Here is a 14,244-nt window from a genome sequence, read left to right on the forward strand (position 1 = left end):
CAACTTTCCCTCTGCACACGTTATAACTATCACTTCATTTCTAGGTGTGTGCATAGTCACTGTGAGACGACGACACAGTCTAAAGGGACTAATGTGTAAAAGAAATAGCAATCATTTCGCTTTCGCAGACGGTCCTTAAGAGAATAGTCTTTGTTCTTGATCTTAAAGTAGTTTTGCAAGTCACAATGATCAGCTTAAAACACAAGGAGTTCCTGTTCCTCCCCCAGATTTACTGTAAGAAGTTTTTCCTTGTGCAACATGCTTCATTGTGATGAAAACTGCTGAGTAATGCAAACTTTTTTTTTTCTTTCATGTGGCTGATGCAAACCTGGGGAATTTGCATCATCACCCGGCAGCAATAACCTGGAGTGACAGCAGTGTAAATGCTGTACAAATCATCAAACCCATGAGGAAGCTGACTTGGTCTCCAATGATAGGGCAGTGAGGCAGCAGGTGTTACTGAGCAGCCAAGCCTCAGCAGCTTTAAGAAAGTTTACATTCCAGACAGTATATTCCAGAAGTGGAGGTGACTTCTACCTGCACAGGACTTTTTACTTTTTTATTACTATTTCGCCTTGATATCCTCTTTTAACCATGTATAAGGCATCTGCCACTGCTGACGTGCCCATGAAATCCAAGGACAGCTGCTACTTTCCAAAGGACTCCCAAGACATGTTACCCTTAAAAACGGAAAAAGAACCTGACGACAAAGGAAAGGTAGTGCTGAAAAAGAAGGTGACCCTGCTGCGAGGAATCTCTATAATAATTGGGACTATTATAGGAGCTGGGATTTTTATCTCCCCGAAAGGAATCCTACAACACACCGGGAGCGTCGGAATGTCCTTAACTGTGTGGACGGCATGTGGCATCCTTTCTCTTCTCGGTAAGAGCCGTCTTGCTATACCCATTATTATTTTGTATTGTATTTTTGCAATACTGTATTTATAAATAAAATATAAAAAAATAGTATAAATAAAGAATGAATTCACAGTACCTCTGCTCTAAAAAAAAGTCATTTTAAACTGAAGGACAATCTGAAAAGTCATTTAGTGATTATTTGTGACTTAGTGTAATCCTATTACATTTTATGTTTTATTTATATAATGATTGTTATCGTTAATTGAATTTCATTTCATTTGTGTTTATATTTAGTTAATTCACCGCCATTGCCAGATGTTTGTGAGATTGACAAATCCATAGGGATGGTCGTTGTATGAGATACATGTGTTCTTCATATCTACGTACTGTAGGAGACAGTGTGTGTACATCTGCTCCGTACAGTGTAACCTGCTATTAGTGTGACGTATTGAGGGTGTGTCGGTACATACTAAGGCTTTCCTTTGTTATATTAACCTTCTCCTTGCCAAATTCTTTCGCACATATGCTTAAGAATCTATTGTTCGAAGGGTCTTTAATTCAAAAATATTAAAAGCCAGTAAAATAATTTCATTTTTAAAATAGGTTCATGGAATATAATTTATGTATATTCACCAGGCGTGTAACAGAAATATATGTGTATATATATATATATATATATATATATATATATATATATATATATATAATTTATTATAAGAATGCATATAGAGAATAGCTTCTGACAATAAGTAGGCTAAGGCCCCAATTCAACATTCGCAATGGGAATCTGTCACCAGGTTATTGCTCTCCCATCTGAGAGCAGCATAACATAGGTCAGAGATCCTGATTCCAGCGATGTGTCACTTACTGAGCTGTTTGCTGTCATTTTGATAAAATTAATGTTTTCTCTGCTGCACATCTAGCAGTTATACAGAGCTCATGAATATCCTGGACTACCGGGCAGTAGGCCAAGTAGTCCTCTAATGATAATCTACTGCTCATTAAACAGGGATTTTATCAAAACTACACTAAGGGGTACTTTGCACGCTGCGACATCGCTAGCTGATGCTAGCGATGCCAAGCGCGATAGTCCCCGCCCCCGTCGCACATGCGATATCTTGTGATAGCTGCCGTAGCGAACATTATCGCTACGGCAGCTTCACACGCACTTACCTGCCCTGCGACGTCGCTCTGGCCGGCGACCCGCCTCCTTCCTAAGGGGGCGGGTCGTGCGGCATCATAGCGACATCACGCGGCAGGCGGCCAATAGAAGCGGAGGGGCGGGGATGAGCGAGATGTAAACATCCCGCCCACCTCCTTCCTCCCGCATAGCTAGTGGAGGCAGGTAAGGAGATGTTCCTCGCTCCTGCGGCTTCATACACAGAGATGTGTGCTGCCGCAGGAACGAGGAACAACATCGTATCTCCTATTGGTGTGACATTATGAAAATGACCGAGGCTACACAGATCACCGATTTACGACGCTTTTGCAATCGTTTATCGGCACATCTAGGCTTTACACGTTGCAACATCATTACCGGCGCTGATGTGCGTCACTTTCGATTTGACCCTGACGATATCGCAGTAGCAATGTCGCAACGTGCAAAGTACCCCTAAGAAACCCAGTAATATTTTCACACATCTGTGTCACCCAGGGAATGGGGTACTCGTTCCCGGGCGGTTTACTACTGGGGAATGTCACTTTGGTGGCCGTTGCCCGGTCCCGTGCCCTGGGTGCTTTTTAATGTGGAGTATATACAGGGGAGATTAGAGTCATTTGTGTGACGCCACCTGTGGGTTGCGGTTAAGATGGTGAAATCGCCACTGCTGAGTTGATTATCTCTAGGGCTGGTGGTAATGGCAGCTGTGGTGGTAGGCCCCCAGCACATAGGGCTGAACCCAGGGAGCTGTATGGTGGAAGTGCCGGAATAAGGGAGGCCACACCGGGGTTATAATAAACAGTCTCTACTCACTCGTGAGCCCTTGGACGGCTGGTTCAGGTACCTGTATTTACCATGCCAGTTGATGACTGAGTTGCTCTGTCCGACCCTCTCAGTGTGGTTGGGTCTATAGAGAATGGAGCATTTGGGGCCTGACTGTCCCTTTGTGATGGCAGCCTCCTTGTCCATATGGCGGGCAGTGTGGACCCTGCAGGGCTGGTCTGTGTCCCAAACCCTGATCCTTGCTTTACTGCTGGTGCCCCCGGATCTGTGGGTCAGTGAGCTCCGTGGAGGTCCCCTCGCTATGCAGGTATTTGCTAGACCGTATGAAACTCGTGTCTAACCTAGGGCCCTGTGTGAGCCCTGTCAGTGCTCTGGTCCCAGCAGTACTCAGGTGTACCTGCCCTCGCAACCGCTCTCCTGTGCCCCAGGTCACCGTTACTTGACCCAGCTCTCAGGCACCTCTCCTCTCTACTCCTTTACTGCACTGACTCGCTGCTGTCCCCTCCCACCAGGTTGACTAGTCCCCCTTGTCTGGCTCTCTAGGTGGCCATCCCCTTGTGTCCAACTAGCCAATTACCCCTGGTGTGGAGTGGAAACTGGGATTTTGTTGTGTGTGAGTGTTTCTAGCACTGGTATTCCAGGTCCCAGGGGGTAGGCCCTGCATCTTGGTGAGAATGCAGTTCCTAGTAGTGCCCTGCGTGGCTCAGGGGCGCTACACATCCTTCTGTGGATAGGAGGGGGTTAATGGAGCAAAGATCAGTAAAAATGGTTCTGAAGAAATATGTCTAAGAATGGGTTGGAATGATATATAGCATGGAGGAATATTATTTTTATGTTGAAGTTTCTCCTTTTTTTATATAAAATGAATGTAATGGTTTTATATCTGGTATGGGTGATTATCTTCTGTTGTCATAACATTATAGCATTATGCTTTGTGAAGTGTTTTAATTGATATGATGTGTTCTCACATTTTTTTTAATGAGTTAATTTTGACTTTCTTATAAAAGATTCCAATGTGTTATTTCAATCTATGCACCTGAGGAAGGAGGCGGATCACCTCTGAAACGCGTAGTGCTGTTTTGTTTAGCATTCTAATAAATAATTGCTATTTCATTTCTATGAGTTTTTTCTGGATTACTCCGAACCTGCAGCACAAGACTTGGAGGCCCCTTTTTTCTGATCTTTGCATGTTCATTCAGCTCATAGCATTGGGTGGAGTGGGTAGTCTAGCAACAGTGGTCAGGTATTCCAGCTGCCCGGTAATTGCCAGGTAGAAGAAGCGGTTTTCAGTGACCTGCAGCAACGAAAGAGGAGCTGAGGCTGTTTCTATGTGGAGGTGACACATACGATCAGTGAGATACCTCTTATTCTACTCTGCCCCTCCATTGATGTCCCTGGATTGATCCGTGCTCGAAATGGGGGAACAATCTATTGAATTGATGTGCCCATAGAGGTACAGAACTTGGGAATGAAGATTCGGAGTATTACTAAATGGAGGTGAGGAGAGTCTACTACATCAGCAGAGCATTAGAGGTGGAAACTATTAGGCTTTTAATCAGCATTGTGCCTCTTCAGCACAATGTGAATAGGCGAGTGGGTATTGTACCCAACCACTTTTATTCACTTGTTCGCTACTAATTACATACAGGTTGTGCTTTCCCTTTTTTGTGTGTTTACAGTACATGACAGGGGCACATTTATAAGACTATCTTAGCACAGGAACATTATTTTTTTATCACATTAACTTATTATTATTCCAAGATCTCTTGATTAAAATGTACTTGTTTATGGGACAACCCTTTTAAGGAGCATTGTCACCCAATGCAAAGGTAAATACAACATAACAATACAACACTTGTATAAAGCAAACATAAAGTATCCAAGTAACAACTCCAACTAAAGTAATACCGTGAGTGTGCTATGCAATGTCTAAATAATGACAAAGAAATAATAATGAAATTCATGGTGGTCACAAACATAGGGTACCCCTTTAGCATGACAGAGTTTATTCTATGTTTGACTGCAAGGACTCCCATTTCTAACGACTGGCCCTACCTACACACAGTGCCTGCTTGCATCATGATGACCTAGATACCTTGATCACAATGGTGTGATTCATGGTTGTGGAATGTAAATGTTCTTTGCCAAACACTTTTTTTTAATAGGTTAAAGCTTTGAATTGCATTTTGTATTATATTAATGTCTCTCAATTTTATACAATTGGAGTTTTGTTACATAAGGATAAGAGATCCTCTTAAACCAATTAACAACCTAATACCTGTACAACGGGAAATGTTTCTGAATCATGGGTCTATGGTAATTAAGCTTTTAATACAGTATATCACAAAAGTGAGTACAACCCTCACAATTTTGTAAATGTGTTATTATATATTTTTAGGGAACAACACTGAAGATATGACACTTTGATACAATGTACAGTAGTCAGCGTACAGCTTGTGTAACAGTGTAAATTTGGTGCCCTCTAAATATGAACACAAGCATTAATGTTAAAACACCTCTCAACAAAAGTGAGTACAACCCTAAGTAAAAATGGCCAAATTGTGCCCAATTAGCAATTTTTTTGTCCCCAGTGTCATTTAACTCAATAGTGTTACAAGGTCTTGGATGTGAATGGGGAGAAGGTGTGTTAATTTTGGTGTAATCCATCACACACTAGAAATTCATCATGGCAACTGATGGCAAAGAATTCTCTGAGTATCTGAAAAAAAGAATTGTTGCTCTACATAAAGATGGCCTAGGCTATAATAAGATTGCCAACACCCTGAAACTGAGCTACAGTATGGTGGTTAAGACCATATAGTGGTTTAACAAGACAGATTCTACTCAGAACAGGCCTGGCCATGGTCGCCCAAAGAGGTTGAGTGCACATGCATATCATGTCCAGAGGTTGTCTTTTCAAAATAGATACAGTTAGGTCCAGAAATATTTGGACAGTGACACAATTTTCGCGAGTTGGGCTCTGCATGCCACCACATTGGATTTGAAATGAAACCTCTACAACAGAATTCAAGTGCAGATTGTAACGTTTAATTTGAAGGTTTGAACAAAAATATCTGATAGAAATTGTAGGAATTGTACACATTTCTTTACAAACACTCCACATTTTAGGAGTTCAAAAGTAATTGGACAAATAAACCAAACCAAAACAAAATATTTTTATTTTCAATATTTTGTTGCGAATCCTTTGGAGGCAATCACTGCCTTAAGTCTGGAACCCATGGACATCACCAAACGCTGGGTTTCCTCCTTTTTAATGCTTTGCCAGGCCTTTACAGCCGCAGCCTTCAGGTCTTGCTTGTTTGTGGGTCTTTCCGTCTTAAGTCTGGATTTGAGCAAGTGAAATGCATGCTCAATTGGGTTAAGATCTGGTGATTGACTTGGCCATTGCAGAATGTTCCACTTTTTTGCACTCATGAACTCCTGGGTAGCTTTGGCTGTATGCTTGGGGTCATTGTCCATCTGTACTATGAAGCGCCGTCCGATCAACTTTGCGGCATTTGGCTGAATCTAGGCTGAAAGTATATCCCGGTACACTTCAGAATTCATCCGGCTACTCTTGTCTGCTTTTATGTCATCAATAAACACAAGTGACCCAGTGCCATTGAAAGCCATGCATGCCCATGCCATCACGTTGCCTCCACCATGTTTTACAGAGGATGTGGTGTGCCTTGGATCATGTGCCGTTCCCTTTCTTCTCCAAACTTTTTTCTTCCCATCATTCTGGTACAGGTTGATCTTTGTCTCATCTGTCCATAGAATACTTTTCCAGAACTGAGCTGGCTTCATGAGGGGTTTTTCAGCAAATTTAACTCTGGCCTGTCTATTTTTGGAATTGATGAATGGTTTGCATCTAGATGTGAACCCTTTGTATTTACTTTCATGGAGTCTTCTCTTTACTGTTGACTTAGAGACAGATACACCTACTTCACTGAGAGTGTTCTGGACTTCAGTTGATGTTGTGAACGGGTTCTTCTTCACCAAAGAAAGTATGCGGCGATCATCCACCACTGTTGTCATCCGTGGACGCCCAGGCCTTTTTGAGTTCCCAAGCTCACCAGTCAATTCATTTTTTCTCAGAATGTACCCGACTGTTGATTTTGCTACTCCAAGCATGTCTGCTATCTCTCCGATGGATTTTTTCTTTTTTTTCAGCCTCAGGATGTTCTGCTTCACCTCAATTGAGAGTTCCTTAGACCGCATGATGTCTGGTCACAGCAACAGCTTCCAAATGCAAAACCACACACCTGTAATCAACCCCAGACCTTTTAACTACTTCATTGATTACAGGTTAACGAGGGAGACGCCTTCAGAGTTAATTGTAGCCCTCAGAGTCCCTTGTCCAATTACTTTTGGTCCCTTGAAAAAGAGGAGGCTATGCATTACAGAGCTATGATTCCTAAACCTTTTCTCCGATTTGGATGTGAAAACTCTCATATTGCAGCTGGGAGTGTGCACTTTCAGCCCATATTATATATATAATTGTATTTCTGAACATGTTTTTGTAAACAGCTAAAATAACAAAACTTGTGTCACTGTCCAAATATTTCTGGACCTAACTGTATATTAATGTAGCCAATGTTGCTGCAGAGGCCCAAGGGTTGGGGCGGTTAGCCTGTCAGTGTTCAGACAATATACCGCATACTGCATCATATTCGTCTGCATGGCTGTCATCCCAGAAGGAAGCATTTTGTAAATATGACGCACAAGGTAACCCAAAAAAACAAAGACAAGAAGACTACTCACAGCTCTGGCATCAAGTAAATGTAAACAGTGTAAGGTATGAAACATCACAGCTCTGTGACACTTATCGGTGGCTGCTGCAAAGCAGCTAATGTTTAAAGAGGAACTGATCTGCAGTTCTCAGCAAAGGTCAGTAAACAGTGTGACGAGGGGGTGGTGTTCAACTCATACACTGTTTACATCTGGCTATTGCCAAAGCTAATAGGCGTAGGTGCTGGTTATTGGATCCCTAATGATCTGATATTGATGATCTATCATAAGTACTAAGGTGGAAAATCTTATAAAAGTAGATGTGCTGGAATTTAAAGCACCATGTCAATGTGTTTTTTTATCGCACCGCTGGAGTGGTGTTTTAAATCCTATCTGATACTGACCCTTAGGGTACGCTCACACGAGCATTGAAATCGGACCAATGTTAGTCAATGAGGGAGAGCAGTTGGTCAGCTTTTCTTGCACCCAAATTCTGGATGCGAGAATAGTATTTCAAAAAGAGGAGAACACGAGCAAAATTGCTGGAAAAAGTTCATGAATTTTATTAAATAGAATTTTAAAGTGCAAGTGCAGAAAATCACAATGATAATATACAAATTAAAAGGAGGAGGGGAGAAACAGATGGTAAAGGGCAGAACAATGGCCTGGTACAGACAACAGGAAAATAGTAGTATTCACAAACAGTATAGCCAGAATCACTGGCAAATAAGCATCAGGATGAGTGAATATAGTATTCAAAGACAAAATGGCCCAAAACTCACTGGCAAGTAAGAATCAAAATGAATAAATAGTAGTATTCACATACAATATAGCCGAAATCACTGGCAAGTAAACATCAGGATGGATAAGTGGTAGTATATACAAACAGTATAGCCCAAATCACTGGTAAATAAGCACCATAAAAATGGGTAGAGAGTGTCTTATCTCTGATAGGGATATGTATCTCTAAATCACCGGCATGTAAGCAGGGAGGAAAATTTGAATAGACCAACGGATGTAGGCATGATACCCGTGAGAGGGAAGAGGACTTAACCCCAAATCCGCATTGGCCAGATGCAGACCATGAGGAAAAGAAAATTTCACCAAAAACACGGTACCAGTCATAGGTCTATATGGTAAAGGGATGTACCCATTGTAAGCTGAGAGAATCCCCAGCAGAGATAAAGGACTCAAATCACTGGCCAGTAAGCAAAGGGGATAAGTATAAAGGGACAACAACAGGAGAAAAGCCTGTATAGTAAACAAAGTCTGCAATAGTGTTATATAATCAATTTGAGGGAGTATAAAAGACGTACAACCCCATCAAAAAGGGGGTTATACCATAGTATACTAGTATCCATCAAAAACACTATAGCAGAGAGGCAAAGTATTTAGCCTAAAGAAAATATAATCAGGATTGCTGAAGCCAAATCAATTTATCCCATAGAGAATGTAGGGGAGGCTAAGAATCCATACAGGCATTTTCTGAGGTTAAATCAAAAAAGGTATTCAAACAATCCCAGATAGGGTAGTAACTGCGGAATACATTATATTTGAGTCCGGTGGTACAAGGAGGCCCGAAGTACGTTTCGCGGCTTTAAGAAACAGTCGCTTGCCGCTTCATCATGGGGGAAGGTGAGGGAAGGTGCACATGTCCGGTCTGTGCGACTCCTAAATACTACCGCGGTAATTGTACCGCGAATAGAATTCAACGTTCCGGAGTCAGGGAGGCGCATGCGCGGGACGGCCAAAGAACGCCCCCCGTCTCGCACACCCGGCAGTCAAGGAGTCAGGCGCATGCACGGGAGTCCGGGCAGTAATTGCCCAGACCCCCGCGCACGCGCGGACTCCATCAAGACTCCGGAGCGCGGCCGGGAGGCGCAGGGCCGTCGCGCGCATGCGCACGAGACTCCGAAAGTATGAATGGGCAGGAAAGGGACGTAAACACATGTTAATGATGCACTTAAGGAGGATGGGGATACACCATCAGAGAATTCTTCAACAATTGAAATACGTGATGCCACATTTAAATTCAAGGTTTTGTTAAAAAAACGTATTCGCACTTTACTCAATCGTGCTTTCCTGGATAAATATATCCAGAAAAATTTGGTTCCCCGTGGCCTTCGTGTTCAAATTTTTCCTTCCTTTGAAGTTGAGGACACCCAATTCAAGACGAAGTGGGAGGAGTTTGCACACGTTTGTTCCACGGGTTTCCTGACCCTTTTACGTGATGATAACAGCTCTACTTTATTGGAGATCGAGACAGAGATGGACAACCTTTTGTGCATTATAAAGTCTAACGCATCGGAAGACTTTTTACAAAGATTTAACGAGGAGATGGATCTGGAATCACAGAAATGTGAGAAGGAAGTGGTGGAATATAAGTCCAAAAAGTTCCAGAGAGATTTGGCTGACCAAGCAAATAATAGAGTTTATAGATGGAAGTCCAATGCCGCAAGAGCACGACCTCAATCCCGTGTTAGTTCTAATATTCGGTCCAGATCAACTTCTCTGAGGTCGGGTAGCTCCATGGACGACACCCGTTCTGTTACATCCGAAAGTTCATTTAGCAAAGATGAGTCCAGGGGTATCACTACTAGGAGTGGCCCTAAAAGACCCGGACCTCCAAAACCTGGCCCTGGTTTATATATATATACTAGTATACTATGGTATAACCCCCTTTTTGATGGGGTTGTACATCTTTTATACTCCCTCAAATTGATTATATAACACTATTGCAGACTTTGTTTACTATACAGGCTTTTCTCCTGTTGTTGTCCCTTTATACTTATCCCCTTTGCTTACTGGCCAGTGATTTGAGTCCTTTATCTCTGCTGGGGATTCTCTCAGCTTACAATGGGTACATCCCTTTACCATATAGACCTATGACTGGTGCCGTGTTTTGGTGAAATTTTCTTTTCCTCATGGTCTGCATCTGGCCAATGCGGATTTGGGGTTAAGTCCTCTTCCCTCTCACGGGTATCATGCCTACATCCGTTGGTCTATTCAAATTTTCCTCCCTGCTTACATGCCGGTGATTTAGAGATACATATCCCTATCAGAGATAAGACACTCTCTACCCATTTTTATGGTGCTTATTTACCAGTGATTTGGGCTATACTGTTTGTATATACTACCACTTATCCATCCTGATGTTTACTTGCCAGTGATTTCGGCTATATTGTATGTGAATACTACTATTTATTCATTTTGATTCTTACTTGCCAGTGAGTTTTGGGCCATTTTGTCTTTGAATACTATATTCACTCATCCTGATGCTTATTTGCCAGTGATTCTGGCTATACTGTTTGTGAATACTACTATTTTCCTGTTGTCTGTACCAGGCCATTGTTCTGCCCTTTACCATCTGTTTCTCCCCTCCTCCTTTTAATTTGTATATTATCATTGTGATTTTCTGCACTTGCACTTTAAAATTCTATTTAATAAAATTCATGAACTTTTTCCAGCAATTTTGCTCGTGTTCTCCTCTTTTTGAAATGCTCTTTGAGCTGCTGTGAACCTGGGGTGGCTCCTCCACCTGGTTCATATTTTTCCTATGCCTCCTGTGGAATGTATGATTGTTCATGCGAGAATAGTAGCAGCATGCTGCGATTTTCTGCAAGAGCCGTATCACTCGCACCCATTCAAGTGAAAGGGTGCAAGAGAAACATCGGCCTGCACTTGGATGTTATCCCAGTGCAGTGCGATATACGCACAGGCTGACAATGGAGGAGATGGGGGGATTAACCCCTCCCTCTCCTCCGCAGCACCCGCCCTCAGCTTCACAGCTGTGACCTGATCGCAAGATCGGGTCACAGTCGCATGACACTCGGGTCACGCTCACAGCAGAGTCTGATCCAAGGGTTATTAGCATATCGCATTGTGTCGCCCTGGGCAAGCCAGGGGTCACGGGTCACAACACCACCGCACCCCACACTCCAGGTAGGCACACCTATGCTAACCAGAAATCCTTGTTGCCTTCCTCCAGAGGCTGATGATTCACACCAGGGGGTGGGCCAGGCGGTTGGCTCCGCCCACCAAGGAGGTCACAGCTCTGGAGGCGGGAGAAACCAGGCAGTTTAGCCTAGGCAGGGCAAGAGTGAGGAGCTAAGTGAGAGAGTAAACAACAGCTAAGTGAAAGTGAAGGAAGTAAAGTGGAAAAGGAGGAAAGCAAGTGAGGTGACAAGAAGGAAGGAAAGCCTGAAGGGTCCAGCTTTGTGTAGGGCCAGATCAGCAAGGTCAGCGACGGCGGTGACTGTCTGGAGGGGGACCGTTTGGAAGTTCCTGGAAGGACCCCGTTGGCTGTGTGCCCGGTGGTCTGGAGCAGTGTTCCGAAGGACAGTCAGCACCAGGGCAGGGGCCTCTCGGACCCCGGCAAGGCTTGGAGTCGCCAAATTTGCCGAATCCGTCAGTGAAGGGGACGTAGATCCCCCAACAACCAAGTCCCGATTGAAGGCAACAGCCCAACCTAAAGCAGAGAGACACCGCCACGGCACCAGTTTCTCAGGGCCAGCGCCTGCGGGCAAAGTGTAGAGCTCCTCCGGCCCAGATTGCAGTCGGGGAGTGGGTAACCGGAGGGAATCCACCGCTACCACAAGTCAAACATAGGTGCAAGGAAGAGGGACATCACCGTCACCTACCGGGAGTGCAGGTGCAGCCGTCTGTGGGACCGTCCTACCAGCCGTTTGGTTTACCGTACAAACTGTGTCCAAGTCTCAGGCTGAGTGAGTACCACAGTGCCGCAAGGCACAGCGCTGCCCCCGCGTCCCTGCGCCCACCAAGCCCCGCACCTCCTTCTCCACCACCGGGCCCCGGGATCACCAACCCCTACCCACGGAGGGACAACACAACACCTGGCTGCTCCGCATCACCATCCCCGGGACCCCCGAATTGAGCAGCGGTGGTGAAATCACCACAACCGTGGGTGGCGTCACGAACTATAACAATCCCCCACACCCAACCACAAAACCCCCCTTTCACTCACGGGCGAGGAGTGTCGCTCGAGAAACCCCGGGATCCGGCCCACCGCTCGAGCCACCACTGAGCAGCTGCCGGACCCGAGCAGAAGGGGTGAGTGTAGTGTGCCGACGCCCTCCTCCCCGCCCGCGACAACTTGGCGTCACGAACAGGATCTTACCGCTCTGCCGTCTGGTAGAGGTGCGCCTTGTTACCGCCGGAGGTATCCGGCAGAAAAATTTCAGAAGCCGCCATCTTTGGCGCGAAGAGTTCCCGCTCGAGCGTCTTCTCGAGCAGTAGAGGCGCGAAGGCCGAAACCCCGCCCCGAGAGAGGAGGGGCCGGAAAGAGCTAGGGGGGACGCGATGGCGGCTGGCTGCATGTGAGAGCAGCTATAGAAGCAGGGACGCCAGGACCCTGCGGCCATTGACTGGTTCCTGGAAGAGGCCACTGCTAAAGATGCTGAGTCCGACCAACAACACCGTGGTCCCCGCGCCCGGCATGGCGGCGTGGGTGGAAGTCCGGACCGCCCAGCTAAGCAGCCGTCTGCAGGTCCGCATGCAGCTCCTCCTGGAGGAGTGGGAGGCCGACATGGTGGAAGCGGTGGCTGCTATGCGGAGATGCGAGGTGGAGGAAGATTTGGAGGAACGGGTAAGAGACCCACGTCCCTGTATTCCCGAGGGATCGGCCGCTGCGGCTGAGGGGCCCGGCCTACACCCGTTCACCCTGCTGCCTCTCCTGCTACCCGCGTTAGCTGCTGCTGCCCCGCCACTAGGCCCGCTACCACCACCACCGGTAGCGGTACCCTGCCAATCCGCCCCGGCGGACCGACCTGCAGCAGAAGCTCATGACCACCCTGAACCGCTTCTATGGAAGAAGCCAAAGGCTGAGCCCGTCAGCAAAGATGCACCGGAGGCACGGCGGGGATGCAGCTGCCAGGAGGCAGAGGAGGCCATGTCACAGCGGGGTCCCTCACTACTGAAGGTGCCGGTCGTAGCCGACACGGAGGGACTCTGGCTGGGTCCGTCCCCTGCACACGCTGAACCGGAGCAAACAGAAAGTACTCCCGGCTGGGAGCGGCGGCAACATCAGCTGCGCAGGGAGATCGATGCCCGAGAGGGGTGTAGAGCGGATGTGCATGCCCGCATGAATATGGAAGAAGATCGCCTGCAGCGAGCTACCATTGGGGTCCAGAGCGGTGCACCGTGTGAAGGTGGCACTAGAGCCCCACAAGTGAGAATGGACTGTTAAGCCGCAAAAGGCAGCGGAGGGCCGTTGCACAGTCCCCGTTGGGACCACCAGAAGTTTGTTTGTTGAAAAGTTGAAAGTTTGAAAGTTCTGCCAATGAAGAAATGATTATACCGAGTTTTCACCTGATTTGCTTGTGATTTGCAACCGGCCGGAGCCGGCACCGTTGTCCCTGTGGGGACCGTTTAAAAATGCATGGGAACTATCCATGGACAAGCCCGTGAACTTGCAGGGCACCACAAACATTAAGTGGCTTGTAAATATGTTGGTTACCGTTACCGTTTCCGCACTGCCGCCTCCGGAGAGGCAGGTTGGAGGGAGGGCCCTGAGCAGAGCAGGCTAGGGCCCAGCCACCAAAGGAACCGGTGGCTACCCTCTGGAGGGAAGGACAGATCCCGCTCGGGTAACTTGTGCTGGACTGTGGGTCAAGGGGTGCTGCCTGGGCTTTAGGGGCAGCATCAGGGCCAGGTTGCTTGGGTGGGAGAGAGCGGAAACCGTAGCCGTAAACCGT

At 46.1% G+C, this 14,244-nt stretch overlaps 1 protein-coding gene across 1 annotated transcript in view; it reads left to right on the forward strand.

Annotated features, from left to right (window-relative positions):
* Window positions 1-437: 437 nt before the first annotated feature.
* The window catches only part of SLC7A11 (solute carrier family 7 member 11), a 418,199-nt gene continuing 404,392 nt past the window's right edge, over window positions 438-14,244 (forward strand). Inside the window, 1 exon segment of the mRNA XM_075348585.1 lies at window positions 438-883. Within this exon segment, the coding sequence (XP_075204700.1) occupies window positions 595-883 (289 nt within the window). The 5' untranslated portion in view covers window positions 438-594.

This window comes from Anomaloglossus baeobatrachus, chromosome 1 (assembly GCF_048569485.1).
Source record: "Anomaloglossus baeobatrachus isolate aAnoBae1 chromosome 1, aAnoBae1.hap1, whole genome shotgun sequence".
NCBI lineage: Eukaryota > Metazoa > Chordata > Amphibia > Anura > Aromobatidae > Anomaloglossus > Anomaloglossus baeobatrachus.